The sequence below is a fragment of the Emydura macquarii genome, unplaced genomic scaffold (assembly GCF_026122565.2).
Source record: "Emydura macquarii macquarii isolate MOO-44397 ecotype Brisbane River unplaced genomic scaffold, CSIRO-AGI_Emac_v2 contig_2321, whole genome shotgun sequence".
Classification (NCBI taxonomy): Eukaryota; Metazoa; Chordata; order Testudines; family Chelidae; genus Emydura; species Emydura macquarii.
The window spans coordinates 1,526,789-1,542,683 of NW_027132458.1; the positions used below are offsets into that span (position 1 = coordinate 1,526,789).

The 15,895-nt window shown below is 44.8% G+C and overlaps 1 protein-coding gene and 1 long non-coding RNA gene across 2 annotated transcripts in view; one reads left to right on the forward strand and one right to left on the reverse strand.

Annotated features, from left to right (window-relative positions):
- The window catches only part of LOC137161542 (caspase-14-like), a 26,581-nt gene continuing 10,686 nt past the window's right edge, over nucleotides 1-15,895 (forward strand). Inside the window, exons 1-3 of the mRNA XM_067560879.1 lie at nucleotides 1-334; nucleotides 2,901-2,995; nucleotides 4,897-5,052. Coding sequence (XP_067416980.1) covers nucleotides 49-334; nucleotides 2,901-2,995; nucleotides 4,897-5,052 — 537 coding nt within the window. The 5' untranslated portion in view covers nucleotides 1-48. The remainder of the gene's footprint in view (nucleotides 335-2,900; nucleotides 2,996-4,896; nucleotides 5,053-15,895) is intronic.
- LOC137161543 (uncharacterized) lies at nucleotides 5,624-8,837 on the reverse strand. The gene is made up of 2 exons (XR_010922115.1): nucleotides 6,620-8,837; nucleotides 5,624-6,260 (listed from the first exon to the last, which is right to left on the reverse strand). It is a non-coding gene; the product is annotated as an uncharacterized lncRNA (long non-coding RNA).

A 15,895-nucleotide genomic window follows, 5' to 3' on the forward strand; every position in this document is an offset into this window, starting at 1 on the left:
CTGCCCCACACCTGCAGCTGGCCAGAGCGAGCGGGAGCTGGGTGGCGGATGGCGGGCAGCCCGGCCACGCGAGGGATGGAAAGCCTGGTCCTCGCCGCCTTGGAGCCGCTGAGCGAGGAGCAGCTGCGGCGCTGCGCGTTCTACCTGCTGGCGCCGGCTGAGCTCCAAGGCGCGCAGGGGCGCTCGGCGCTGGCGGCGCGGCTGGTGCAGCGCTACGCGGGCCGGGCGGTGGAGGTGCTGCGAGACTTACTCCGCGAGATGGGCTGCCGCGAGCTGGGCGAGGCGCTGGCCGGGCAGGAAAGGGCGGATGCGGGGCTGGCAGCAGCAACGCCAGGTAAGGGCAGCTGACAAGAGCGGAGCGTGAAAGGGGCGGGGAGGTTTGGGCTGTAGGGCCGCCGGCCGCCCCCTAGAGGCTGCGGGGCGCTGAACGGGGCTTGGCCCCCTCCCCGGCCTCTTGTAGCTAGACAGGAGTCGGGAATCCTCCCCCCTGCCTAGACAGCTCACACCCACGGTGCTCTCTCGGCTGACTCGGGCTAGTGAATGGGGCTGGGAGCCCGCGGCCGCCCCTGGGGCGGCCGTGAGGTGGGTTGGCGCTTCCTCCTTGCGCCCCCGCAGCTGTGGACGGGAGTTATGGAGGGCTGGAGCCTGCCCAGTTCCTCCCTTGCCCTCCCGGTTACAGCGTTCTGGCCCATTGTCCGTGAAGGCGGTGGGGAAAGAGACTCCCCCCCCCCCCATTTAGTCCGTGGGGGCTGTTAGCAAATAACAGCTTTCAGCCCCTAGCCACAAAAGAGGGATCTGGGTTTAAACAGCCGGGGGGAGCTATCCAGCTACCCCTGTCCTGGCAGGACTCTGGTTTTATGGAAGAATTAGACTAGGCAGCGGAAAGAAGGACGCTTTGTTTCAAAGCATGAGCGAAGTGAGCCAAAAACGTGAGATTTGTTAAAATAGGAAATCCAGCCGTGTTTGAGTATCTACTGCTGTGCTGGAGATAAAGTTCCACTAATTCATGTTCCCATTCTCCTAGCCACTCTCCCGAATTATATTCCTCTGTCAAGGTAGCCCTCCTAAACTCTGATTTGTTTCCTGCAGGCACAGCCCCTATGTATTATATGTGGATGGTGGCCTCAGCTTACAGCTTCAAAGCCAGTGTCAGTGCCTGCGGGTGTATCAACCATGCATGTTGAAAACTAGGACATCTAACCAAGCGAATTATGTAAACCACAGGTGGAATGCTGTTCCCATTGAAAATGATGGCAAAACTCCCCGATTTCAATGGGAGCAGGATTTCACACCAAATGTGTAAACTGAGCAAGATTCATGTGCAGATATTTGTTAATAAGAAATATAAGAAAGACTGTGCACAGGCTGGATATTTATTTTGTCAACCCCAATATTATAACTTTCCTTTCGTATGTGAAAAACTAAACTGAAAACTTACACAAAAAGAAGGTCCCAGAAATAGACTGTAAAGATACATTTAATTTGACTAAGACAGTAATCTAGAGAGACAAGGTGGGTGAGGTAATATCTTATTGGACCAATTTCTGTTGCTGAGATACAAGGTTTCAAGCGTAGTCAGAGTTCTTCTTCAGGATATTACCTCACCCACCTTGTCTCTCTCTACCATCCTGGGACCGATACAGCTACACCACCACTGCATAAGACAGCAAAGACAAAGTAGTTCACAGCAACACAAGAACTAGAATCAAAAGGTTATTCCAGTTTTATTTCTATAATCAAGGGTAATGTAACATAACTTGGCAGGTTGAGAGCTGCTAGCCAATAAAAAATAAACTTGCTGTCCTCACTTTTTATATAGTTCTGACCCAAACAAAATTACTCTTTCCTTCAAGGAGAATATTGCTTAAGTAAAACTCGTAATCCATGCAGACAAAGTTTTAAGCGTAGAACAATAAGTTTGTTAGTGAGATATATATTAAAGGTTCTGAAGAGATTGTGGTCAAATCACAGTTTGATACTAGTTAAGTATTTCTGTAGCCCTGTTTGATTTTAAATGACTTTTTCCAAGTTTTGAGAACAGAGACAGTTCACTCCTGTAGTTAATTGTATAAAATGGCAGAATGTAGGTAATGTTACAAAGGTGAGATGGAATGAAAAAGGTGATTGTATCTCAATTTACAAACAGCGCAGTACAATACAGATAGGGTTTGAATGTTAAACATTTAAAAAGAGGAAGACTCCTCTGCAGTGCTCTTCCTATTTTTATTAACGTATTTAAAGGGAAGGGAACAGTCTTCCTTTTCAAATCAGTCCCTGAACACAAGTAACTTAAATACAGAATAATAAAACACTAGATAAAGAATTAAAAGTTAATTTCCAGTTGAGGTAAAGTTCAGCACAGCAAGTTCCCAGTGTATGAGCCATGGTTCTCTTGGGCTTCTCCCGCCTAGGCCTCTTTGACCAGAGATTTCCTATTGGTGGTGCCACCATTTCAGTTTCCATGGTAGTAGCAACAGTAGGAGAACTGGTGTAAATAAGGCGGTAGCAGTATTTAACCATGGTGTCAAGTAGACTTGATCAGAATAGGCTTAGATAACACTATGCTTAATACACTAACAGCTGCCTTAAGTCCTAGTGCTAATTCACTGTTGCCACGAGGGGTGGAGCTGGAGCAATAGTGAGAAACTTGACAAAAAAAGCCTAGTTCAGATGCAGGCTTAACTCAGCATACTCCTGGGCCTGCAGTGATGTGCGCATTTAGTATCAGGGAGAGGGATTCTGAATCTGGTTTGGACTATGAAAACTGCTATAGAGACAATGTGTCAATTGTGACTTACAAAAAAATTAGGAAAAGCAGATACTAATAAGAGTCATACAAAAAGCTTCACCCATCATCTGAGCTGCACTTGTAAATTATTTGTTTTTAAATACACACACAGCTGCTGTACTGAGAACTGGTGAACAACAACCTGTGCAGCCGACAAGTGATACAAGTTTTAACAGAAGAACTGAGCAAAGTTACTATGACAAATTGGTAATTGTATTTATTTTTCAGTTTTCTGAGAACAGTTCAACACCTGTGAAGCCCCTGAGCCAAATTCTCCTCCCGGTTTTCTAGGTGTTACTTCCCTGGACTTCAACAGGAGCTGCCCTTGTATGACAGAGAGCAGAATAGGCCTGATATTTGTAAATATTTGCATTTCCCTGAATCATCATGCAGTTCTCAGGTTGATAAAGATGATATTTGATCATTTGCTTAACCCTGCTATACTGTGGCCTGTGTAAAGCCTGACAAAGCAGAATTTCCAAAATTCCATTTCCACTCGGATTAGGGGATGGGCTGTTCCCCTCGGTGCACAGAGAATGTTCTGCAGGCCCATCCTGTAAACACAACTAGCGGTAGGGTACTACCATGAGTAACCCCATCAAAATCAATGGGATTATTCATGGTTGTAAACCCTATGTGAAGGGATGTTTCCAGGATTGGGCCATTAGCTGTTCCATGGCTGTAACTATAGCCCATGGACAATAGTAGTGATTGCTTTCCCTGTTCTTCGTGTATGAGAGGGATTATGGCTAGTGAATCTGGATGATTATGGAGCCACTGGCCCCTCTCTTCTCCCTTGACCCAGTATCTGGCATTATCATGAAGAGAGCTGGCCTGGAATACTGCTTCTGGAACAGGAGAATATCTTGAGAGAATTTGAAAAGCATGGAAGCAAATCAGTGTCACATACAAAAGTAAAGGAAGCTATACCTACACCTAACACGAGTGCTGGAAATATACCTGTCAACTTTATTAAATTCTAACATACAAAGAATGAGAGGTGATACAATCGTGGAGCTCTCAGGCCCAAATCTACAAAGGTATTTAGGCTTCTAACCTCCATTGACTTCAGTGGGAGCATAGGTACCTCTATGGATCAGGGCCTTAGAACTCAGGTATAGCAATAGCACAAAGTACTTTCAGCAAATTACTAGTAATTTTACTGATAAACACATTTTGATAGAGTTGTAGAAAACTAGCATTTTATAGATATGGAATTGTTCTATAATACAGATATGGACTTGAGGTGAAATCCTGGCCCTGTTGAAGTCAATGGCAATTTGAAACATCGTGTCAGATTGTGCTGGACTTCTAGGGGTTGTAGAGGTGTAATAGAGAGCAGAATTTTTCCAGGAATAGGAACATCTGTTTATCTAATTTCATGTATCAACCAAAAGTCTAAGAATTATTTGGTTAACTTGAGAAATGAAAAAAATCCATCTTTTCTCTCTTTTATGAATCAGGCCTGTAATGTCAGCTCTCTCTTGTGACTAATTTATGTTTTGCAACTATCCCTGAATGGTTTAATATTCAGGGATAATGTTAAGTAGTTTATTTTGTTTGTTACCTGAAATCCAGAAATAACTTGAACTGAAATCCCTCAACATATATTTAACATGCCATTATTCATCTTAGAAAAATCTCTAAAAAATTGGGCCCAATTCTCTTCTCACTTGTACATTTTACACCTTGTGACTCTATTGACTTAATTAATCTTGATTTTTGCTAGTGTAAGAAGGAGCAGAATCTGCTAAGGGAAGGTCTGGACCACGCTCCAGAATAGTGCTGAAATTAATTTGGTCCCCTCTGTAACTGCGATTAAACCATTTTTATCACTGGTTTATCTGTACCAACTGCCGCTGCCTGCTGTTAGCCACACATTGGTTTGATGTTCTAGACAAGGCTATAGAAGCCTATTCCTACAGATGCTCCATGTGCCACATGCTACATACAGTCAGTGGGATTGCGCTTTGCACAGTAGCTGCAGAAACAGGCCCTCAGTCATTTACATTTCATGTAGAAGAACATACTGTTAGAATGAAGTTGTTCAGTTAAGCTACAGACCATTGTTTGTTCAACCATTTGAATGTAACATTTTGAATTAGCAGGATACATATGACATGAGCAAAAACCGGGTGGCTTTTATGATGTGTGTGACAACTGGCAGGCGTGGTGCAGAAAAGGATATTAAAATAATGAATAAGTGGTTTGATACGTACCAGTTTGAAACACCTTCTGGACAGTGCATAGATCCAGATGGGCAGGTAAGTCTTTAAAATTATACCATACCAAGCAGATAGCTTCAAATGGAATGCCTCCCACAGCCCCAAGGAGGGCTCACGTGGTGCTATTTGAAGTCGTATTGAAGCAGACATTTTCTAAACATCATACAGTACTGATATTTCCCCACCACCTTTCCAGAAGTATTGATTATTTTTTATAGATAGGACTTGAGTTAACTGAAGTATCTGAAGCTATGGATGCAGATCCCTGGCAGACTGATCTTCCCAGGGAAAGGAACAGCCTAATGCAGATGTGTTTAAAACTTCAGCACCCTGGCTGGCAGTAGAACTTCTGCCACTGAGTTCTTCTCCTTTAATACCCAGCAAATCCAAATGCTGGGGATACTCAGTCTCTTTACCTGCAGATGTATTGCTCTAGGCTGGCTGGAGTAACCTCCCTGAATGATTGCGGCTGTGGAAAATAACTGATTCCAGGTTTGATTTGAGACTAGCTGCGCTAAAAAGAAAATTTTTAGAAGGGTATAATGGGAGTGTTTTTTCCTTTCTTCCTCTTTCACCCCTTTTTGCCAGTCTGCTGTGCATTGTTAGACTATGAGGCTTTTCCCCTACCTTTGATAGCCTTTTTGTGGAAGGGCTAATCTTTAGACGTCATGATCTTTGTAAGGGATTGAGGCATAGGCAGTCTGGCCTAGCAGTTACAGCTGGGCTGCTGTCCACCAGTCAAGAATGGCTAGGAGGCGGTAGTTAATGAACAGGGATCAGAGTAATCACCAGTGCAAAGATCAATAAGCCAGAGTTAGGCCAGGGATGGAGACCAGAGGTAGTTATGAGGCTGGAATCAGGAGGCAAAAGTCAGTGTCAGAGTCAGGCTGAGGTTGGAGACCAAAGATCAAATAGTAAGGTGCAGTCACAGTAGGTGAGGAATCTGCATGGTTACCCACACAGGCCACCCTCTAGGATTAAATAGGGCATTTGGTCAGTCAGGGTTACAGCGTGCTGTCACTCAGGCACTCTTTGGGTGGTACTTGCTGCAGCACATATTCTCCACAGTGCTCTCTGGATGTGGCTCTACATGCTAGTTGTCTCAGGCTCCACAGACCTGCTGGGTTGTAGTTCAACGGACTTATACACTTTCCAGTGAGCTGTTAGCCAGGGAGATCTTGATAATGCGGTCATTACAGCATTGCTGAAATTGGCCCTTTTACTGCCATAATTTCTTAGTGTGTTTCCTAAAATGATAAAATCAAGTACAATATTTGGGTCACATTCTACCTTCGCTTAATTGTGCAACCCTATTGACTTAAATGGCAGTTGCAGCTGTGTAACGGAGAGCAGAATTTCACCCAACCCTGTTACTTCTGTTTGCCAGAGGTAATGTGAATAATTTCTAAAATATCGTTGCACCAACTTGCTGCAAAGTTTTTGTACGATATAATGTTGAAAATCTATGAATTTAAGAAAACAAATGTATTTGAATTTTAAAGGTGCCAGTATAGACCGCATTGAACACTCAAAATGTAGTATATAAAGTAAAGAGCTTGACAGCTTTCATATTGTGCATTTACATTCTAAAGTTATAATTTCTCACCTCGGTTTCCTTTCTGCTTAGATCCAGTGATACAGCACCATAAAATCTGCATATGCAAAAGGAAATGCTTTGCATTTTAGAATTCAGTTCATTCCTGGTATTAAAATGCAAGGGTACAAAGACTAATCTATAAACCCTATTTACAAATGAGCCCACCCACTCTTGCTCCCATTCAAGTCAATCAGAATTTTGCCATGGACTTCAGGGGAATAGGATAATTCTGAGTACATAGTTGCAGAACTGACTTCTAAATAGTCTCAGGACTCTGCTTTTGAAGAGTTTATTAAAATCAGATTAGTGGAAGAAAAATGTCAAATGGTTATGCACTCCTGTAAACTTGTAATTATGCAAACTTCTCAGAACCTCTTTATTTTGGGGCAAAAGGGCTTATGGGTTTTCCATCACCATATCCTCATTCTGGAACATTTTTAAATTAAACAAAGTACATGTTCCGAGGAATCAGTTACCCTTCAAAACTCTCTTCCTTTGCCATTGCTCCCATCATTTCCTCATTTGAGAGGAATTAACTGAGACTTGAGAGTGCTTATCAGGAAAAAAATATAAATGCCAAGATCTTTGTCTGCTTTGTATCAAAACCTGTAATTCCTTGATATATTTTAGATGAACAATATCAAGTATATTGTTTAACTATAGATGTTTAGAGTCACAAATCCTTACAGGGCTGATGATGATGATCTCACTTTGCAAGTGGGCCTGGAGGATCAATTTTTATGTTAAATTTTAAAGATGAAATCAAACAAACTAAAATTGCCAATTTGGTAAGTTTTATAGCCAAAATTGGAATGGACTCTAGTTAGGATAACTCCTTTTTATTGAGTCCAGGGAACATTACTTCTTAATTTTAATGCAAGGTTCTTTTCATGCCAGCTTTTCCTTTGGACAGTATTTCTCAAATCAGGACACACGATGCTCTTAACCAATCAAGATTTTGGTAATTCACCCAGAACCACGTGTGTATACAATCAGCAGTTCATCAATCAAGTGTAGACACAGACAGTGCTCTAAGGCATGTACTAAACACAAAAATAAAGTCTTGCAAGCAACTGTCACAGACAAAGGTTGAGATTCAACAGTTATCTCATAAGTGTACCAACCACCAACATTTCTAATTACTTACTTATGATCATCAATCATTTCTTTATTACCTCTAACACTTAACTGCTCTTCCCATATTTCTCAAAGGAGTAAGGATGAACTTGTCTTAAAGATACTTTTAAGAGTTCCTGCTGTTTGACTTGATTTGCATGAAAGTTTAAATATTAAAAAGAAATTGCATAAATTATGGTTTTAAATCTCAAACCAGTGCACGTGGTGTACAAAGGAGAGCATGCTTATAGCAATAGTTAGTTAATATGCAAAATATAGTTACTTGAGGTCTCACTAAAGAATGTAGAGTCAGGTAACTTTCAGTTATTTATATTCAAGATCAGAAAGAGCAATAGAATCTCTGAGGTGAAATCACCACTTTTCTGTCCTGTAATCTTAGAGGAGGCGAGACCTGTTCATGAAGCTGGTCAGGGTCCAATAGCATGTCTGGATTCTGTAGCCAATTTGTAAGTTCAGTAAGTTCTTCTTCCTGTAACCCTGGGTGAAAAGAGGCTGTTTGAAGGAGTTAAGCAAAACTCTGGGGTCCCACAAGGTGACCCAGTTTATATATCCTGTTTCAGGGTCTGTTGGAGAAGGGCAGTCCTCTGATTTTCTTTTGAATGTTGGCCAACTGAGGGTTCAGATTTCAGCTGTTTCTCTTCTGTTTCCATTGATACCCAGTAGATGGCATCAGCATAACGCACATTTCTTCAATCCTTTTCTTATCAGGAGTTTTGTAGTGCCAGAAACTGTTACCATCAGATTTTGCTGCCCATAACATCAGTTTCCCCAGCATTTGGCCTCTTTCAGTCATAGGAGAGATGTGGTCCTCTGGTCAGAGCACTTTACAAACTCCAACTCCTTCCAGGGCCTCAGAGTCTTTTAAGAAAAATCCAACAACAATCTGACAATTATCAAACCTTCAGCCCAGCCAACCACCTCTTCCTCACAGGAAGATCTCCACCCTAGGCTTCTGTATCTCAGACAGCCTCACTGACCAAGGCTGGCACATTCTTCCTCTTACTCAGGAGTTCAGACATCAGTCAGGCTCCTAACCTGTTTGCTCTACTTCTTATCTTTTTTCTCTTTCTTTCTTTCTTTCTTTCTTCCTCTCCCCTTCCCCTTAATCCCCCCAGCTGCTGGACTTCCCCCTTTTTAAAATACCCTTTCAATCTTAACAGCCAACCCAGATGTAACAGGGAGTGGCTAATTGAGCATCAAGTTTCTGATTAACCCTCCTTTGCAGTCAGGGATGGGATTTTCATCATACATGGTTAGTTGTTTATATCTTCCAAAATTCCTTTTTTCCCTTCTTGTGTCCTACAACTCATACTAATTCTATAGTGCAGCAATAATTTCAGAAGAAAAGCTACAACATAAGGACATCAGAATGGCTATACTGGGTCAGACCAGTGGTCCATCTAGCCCACTATCCTCTCTTCCAACAGTGGCCAGTGCCAGAGGCTTCAAAGTGAATGAACGAAACAGGCAATCAAGTGATCCATCCCCTGTCATCCATTCCCATCATCTAGCAGTCATTGGTTTGGGGATACCCAGAGCATGGGTTTGCATCCCTGATCATCTTGGCTAATAGCCATTGATGGACCTATCCTCCATGAACTTGTCTAATTCTTTTTTGGACCCAGTTATAGTTTTGATCTTCACAACATCCCCTGGCAAGGAGTTGCACAGGTTGACAATGTGTTGTGTGAAGAAGTACTTCCTTTTGTTTGTTTTAAACCTGCGGCTTATTAATTTCATTGGATGACCCCTAGTTCTTGTGTTGTGGGAAGGGGTAAATAATACTTCTTATTCACTTTCTCCATAGCATTCATGATTTTACAGGCTTCCATCAGATTCCTCCCTTAATTGTCTCTTTTCCCGGTCCCAATCCTTTTAATCCTTCCTCATATGGGAGCTGTTCCATACACTTAATCATTTTTGTTGCCCATCTCTGTAACTTTTCCATTTTTAATATATTTGAGATGGGGAGACCAGAACTGCATGCAGTATTCAAGGTGTGGGTGTACCATGGATTTATATAGTGGCATTATGATATTTTCTGTATTATCCAGTCTTTTCCTAATGTTTCCTAACATTCTGTTAGCTTTTTTGACTGCTGCTGCACATTAAATTAAATTAACTGTTACCCACTCAAGAAAGATCTTGGAGTTATCATGGATAGTTCTCTGAAAACATCCATTTAATTTTGAAAGTATAATTGGAATTATGTTTTCCAATATGCATTACTTTGTATTTAGCAACACAAAATTTCATCTGCCATTCTGTTGCCCAATCACCCAGTGAAGGCTGGCAGCTCAGCCCAGCCCAGCAGGGGCATCGCTCCCAGGCTCCAAGGAAGGCCACAGTGCCTTGATCCAAGGAGAAAGTCAGCAGGTTTCACGAATCTTTAGCCTGCAGTCCCCCTCCGGCTGGGCGGGGCAGGCGGGGCTGGCAAAGCAGTCTGTAGGCACAATGCTCGGTGCACAATACTCACAATCCTCTGCAGTGGCAGACCCAGAGGAGACAAGCACACCCGGGGTGGCCAGGGAAGGGGGACGCAGGCCCATCCAACTCCACTGCATCCCAGCCCAGGGCCCTACCAGTGGCAAGGAGTTCTGCCACTGGGTCAGCGGTGCTCCAGCCACAACGCGCTGACACTGGTGCGACCACAAGCTCAGCCAAACTGTGATCAGCTGCCCCTGGGCTACTTCTTCCCACCCTGAAACCAGGAGCTAGGGGTCTGCCTCAGTTTCCCCAGGATAGACAGACCACAGGAGTCCCACAAGTCCCTCACCAGCAACACGTCCAGGAACTCCTTGGGGCCATCAGCAGATGGCAGCTCCTCCAGGTCACAGAGTCCTGGTGGGTCCTCCAGCATACAGGGCTCTGGCGGATCCCAGGCAACGGGCAGCTCCTCTAAGTCAGGGCTGGCCTTAGGGGGTTCCCACCAGTCAGCAGCCTCCGGTAACTCTTCCCAGTCAGTAGGGCCCAACAGCTCTAGCAGGCCCTTGAGGCTCCAGTCAGCAGAGGGCTTGCGCTGCACAATCACAGGGCCAGGGTCTGAGTCAGACCCAGGCCACAGCCTCAGAGAAAGCACATCCTTTTCTGGCAGCAGCTTCCCCCAGGTTGAGCTGCTAGGCCGGCCTTTTCTACTTCCCCTTCCTGTCCTGGCCCCACCCCTCTGCTCCTGGAATCTGTGGCCTGCAGTGTCCTGATCCAGCAGCAGGGGGGTCGCGGCCCTTCCTCTGGCCCAGGCCCCCAGGAAGGCCACAGCACCTTGCTACACCCAGTTTTGTGAGATCCCTTTGTGACTCTTCACAGTCTGCTTTGGACTTCACTATTTTGAGTAATTTTGTGTGATCTGCAAATGTTGCCACCTCCCTGTTTACCCCCCTTTACCAGATCATTTATGAATATGTTGAATACCAGTCCCAATACAGATCCTTGGGAGACCCCGCTATTTACCTCTCTCCAGTCTGAAAACTGGCCATTTATTCCTACCCTCTGTTTCCTGTCTTTTAACCAGTTACTGATCTATGAGAGGACCTTCCCTCTTATCCCATGACTGCTTATTTTGCTTAATAGCCTTTGGTGAGGGACCTTGTCAAAGGCTTTCTGAAAGTCCATATGCATTGCATTCACAGGATCACCCTTGTCTGTGTTTGTTGACTTCCCTCAAAGAATTCTAGTAGATTGGTGAGGCATGATTTCCCTTTACAAAAGCTATGTTGACTCTTCTCCGACAAATTGTATTCATCTATGTGCCTGATAATTCTGTTCTTTACTATAGTTTCAACCAATCTGCCTGGTACTGAAGTTGAGCCTACTGGCCTATAATTGCCAGGATCGCCGCTAGAGCCTTTTATAAAAATTGGTGTCACATTATCTATTTTCCAGTAATCTGGTACAGAAGCTGATTTAAATGGGAGATTACTCCTCCACCCTCACTTTCTTTGCCAGGCCCTGGGGGAGGCAGGGTGGAAACCAGCCCCCGACAAGAGCGCTCAGTTCACCTGCAGCTGACCTGGCTCCTTCCTTCTCCCCTGCCTCTGGTCGGGCTGGTGCCCCAAGGAAACCCCAAGACCCTCCTGCACTGGGTGCTGCCCAGAAGGAGCCGAGCCCTGTGTAGGCCAAAGCCCCCCAGAGGCCCTGCAGCACCAGCAGGCGGAGCCTCTCCGCCCTCAGATAAGTGCTGAAGTGGTGGTGGGGGGGGAACGATTTCCATCCCACTCTGCAGCAGCCCTCGGGCAGGGGTTTAGCTTCCTCTTCATACCCCACCTCCGCTGCCACGAGTCCTGGCCCCAAGGAGTGCGGGGCTGCTCTGTCCCCTTGGTGCCCTCCCTTGCTGAGCCTCCTCTGGCCAGGCTCCACGGAAGCCCCTGCAGTCAAGTTCCCTTGAGTCCCAGTGTACAGTGCCTCTTTGGGGCTTAACTCCTTTCTGGCCACGCTGTAGCCAGGGGACAGGAGGCGGCTGGGTTATAACGGTGGCCAGCAGCAGCCTGGAGGTGTTAGCTGCCTTTCAGCACTGTGTGGGCGGAAAGGGAGGGCAGCTGCTTTCTGCCACAAGGGGAGGAGGGGAGGGAAGGGATGAGCTCTGCAAAGACACAGGCCAGGTCAGCCCTTTTCCCTCCCACACCCCTGTGGCTGGAAGCAGCTCCTGTGCCAAAATGCTGCTGCTGACCACGTTCTGGTGTGAACCCTGGCAGAAATATGAGGGGGCACATGACCCCCACACATCGCCTCTGGATTAGGGTGACCAGATGCCCCAATTTTATAGAGACAGTTCCAATATTTGGAGCTTTTTCTTATATAGGCACCTATTACCCCCTAGCCCCTACCCAGATTTTTCACACTTGCTCTGGATGCAAGTTTCAGAAGTCAAACTTTCTGACCCCCCAAGAAGTCCAATATATTATCTTTCACCCCAAATTAGACACTGTACATTTGTTTGCCTTATGAATCAGATAGACACCCCTCTGTATGTGAATTATCTGTCTTGTTCCTCCAATGTAATGTCTTACAGCCCATGATAAGCTCTGAAAGATGTGAAGTGGAAGGTATTAACTGTAATCAGAGAATGTACAGACCATGTCAGTAGATTAGTAGACTGTAAGAAATTTATAAGAACTGCAGGGTCTCAATGCATGGATGAGCCAATGGTGTAGGTAGAAGGGTTCTAGATTTATTAGGAACTGGGGAACCTTTTCAGAAAGGAGAAACCTATACAAGAAGAATGGGCTCCACCTAAACCAAAATGGAACCAGGCTGCAGGCGTGTAAAATTAAAAAGGTCATATACAAATTTTTAAAAGCAAGGGTTGGGGGAAAACGGACAGGTATGGGAGCATATGATTTGGACAGACATCCCATGGGGAGATCTATCAATGGGGATTTTCTATATCTTAGTAAAGAGGAGAGGAAAATGTTGATAAAGTACAGGTAGGAACTGAAGAGAAACAGTCAAATGATAAAAAAGAGTCCCATTCAAACACATCTCATGAAGGCAGACAACTAAAATATAAAATGTGTTATAAGTGCGTGTATACAAATGCTAGAAGTCTAAATACTAAGATGGGTGAGCTTAAGTGCCTGTTAGTAAATAAGGCTATTGATAAAATAGGCATCACAGAAACTTGGTGGAACAATGATAATCAATGGCACACAGTAAGACCAGGGTACAAAATATACAGGAATGACAAAATAGGTTATACTGGTGGGGGAGTAGTGCTATATGTGAAGAAAGCATAGAATCAAATATACTAAAAGTCTTGAATCTCAAACTGTACCATAGAATCTTTAGGGATAAAAATTCCATGCTTGAATAATAAAGAGTATAGCAATAGGAATATACTACCAACCACCTGACCAAGATGGTGATGGTGACTGAGAAATGTGCCAGGAGATTACAGAGGCTACAGAAACAGAAAACTCAGTAATAACGGGGGATTTCAACTACCCCCATATTGACTGGGTACATGTCACCTCAGGATGGGATTCAGAATTAAACGTTTCTAGACAACATTAATGACTGCTTCTTGGAACAGCTAATCCTGGAACCCACAAGGGGAGAAGGATTTCTTGATTTAGTCATAAGTGAAACACAGGATCTGACCAAGAGATGAATATAGCTGAACTGCTCAGTAATAGTGACCATAATATAAATTAAATTTAACATCCCTGTGAGGGAGAAAATATCAAAGAAGCCCACCACAGTAGCATTTAACTTCAGAAAGAGGATCTACGCAAAAATGAAGAGGCTAGTTACAAGGAAATTAAAAGGAACCATCACAAGAATGAAATGCCTGCAAGCTGCATTGAAACTTTTTAAAAACATCACAATAAAGGCTCAAATTAAATGTATACCCCAAATTAAAAAGAATAGTAAGAGGACCAAGTACATCAGAAGCAGGAAGCCTCCCAAACAACCAGTGGAGCCATTGAGGTGCTAAAGGAGCATTCAGGGAAGACAAGGCAACTGAGGAAAAACTAAATGAATTCTTTGCATCGGTCTTCCCACATCTGAGCCATTCCTTTTATGTGACAAATCTGAGGAACTGTCCCAGATTGAGGAATCAATAAAAGAGGGTTTGGAACAAATTAAGAAATTGAACAGTAATAAGTCACCAGGACCAGATGGTATTCACCAGGTGTTCTGAAGGAACTCCACTATGCAACTGCAGCATTAACAATGGGCGTGCATGGGCAAAGGGCAGGGCCTGTGTGGCACGAGTCCTGGGTATCTCAGAGAGCGCAGACGGCAGGTCGAGTGCGGGACAGCCGCATCCCCAGGGAGGCCTGAGCTCTGATGAAAACCGGGAGCTGTGAGCAATTCAGAGTGGGTGGCCTGCGGGCGGCCCCTGTGGGGAGCGTGTGTGAGGTGCATAGCAGCGGTGCATTTGCGGGGCTGTCCTTGTCCTGGCATGGTGGGATGAGGCTAGCAGTGGTGTGTGCACACTTGTGTGCCTGTGTGTTTTGGGGTGGAGTGGCGTGTGGTGCATTTGGTGGCGGGAGGAGAATGAGAGAGTGCGTGGCGGTGAGGGGACAATTGGGTGTGTATTTGTGGTGTGGATGGGAGGAGGTGCAGCTGGTGTGTGCGGGTTTGGGGGTATGGAGTAGTGGGTGTGTGATGGAAGCGTTGGGCTGCTGAGGGAGTGGTGTGAGAGTGTGCACACAAGGTAGATAGCGGTGGCTGCATGGAGTAGGCAGAGGCCGTGGGCTTGTGCTGGGATCAGGATGTGCCCTGCTGGGTATTTATGGAGGAGCATCAGGGCTGGGGATGGGGAGGTGAAGGGACACATCAGGGAGGGGACAGTAAGAGGGGAAGCTGGGGGAGGATACACATGTAAAAGACCAATGGGTGGGCAGCAGATTATGTGTTCCCCCACCTTTAAATTGTGCCCCCCCTCTCCCCCCACTATCGACAGTTAGGTTTCTCCTCTGCTTTCATCTCTTTCTGGGTCACACAGCATATTCTACCTGCTGACCCTCAGTTAACTTACAGCTGGTCTACACTACATTGCCTAGGGCTGTGAAAAGGTTTTCACCTTGTGCGATGTAGTTAAGCTAAGTTAACCTATGCCCAGTGCTGATACTGCTTGGTCCACGGAAGAATTCATAATAAGTGTCTACAACACTATAGTGGTGTAGCTGCAGTTGTGCCGCTGTAGTGCTTTTAGGGTAGAATAGCCTTATAGAAGACAGTAGGGCATTTGGCACAGGAAAAGGAAAAGGTATTCCTGTCTGGCACTGGTAGAAGTACCCTTTAGCTAAACTAAGAGCAAAGGAAGTTTTATCCACAAATAAATTATAAGAGTCTTTGGTTTGAAATACTGACAATGTTTGGAAAATTGGTTATCAAGCATTAGAGTTTTCCTTTCCTGGGAATTGTGTATTTTAACTTTAGTTTAGTTAATGTTTCCCAGAAAAGATGTCCTACCTAGTAAGGTGGGCAGAGGCCACTCAAAGCAATCTGTGCCTTAGACAATACTTCAGTGTGCTGCCCTCTACACCACTCAGATTTGGGGAAAGTAGTGTTGCAACATAAAGCATGGGGTCACAGAGTCACTCAGGTTTGGCAGAGCCACTGGTGTTATGACAGCAAGATGGCTGGGCCAAATTTGAGTGAGTAACATTTTGACCTGGTGCACAGAGTCGCAACACCATTCAA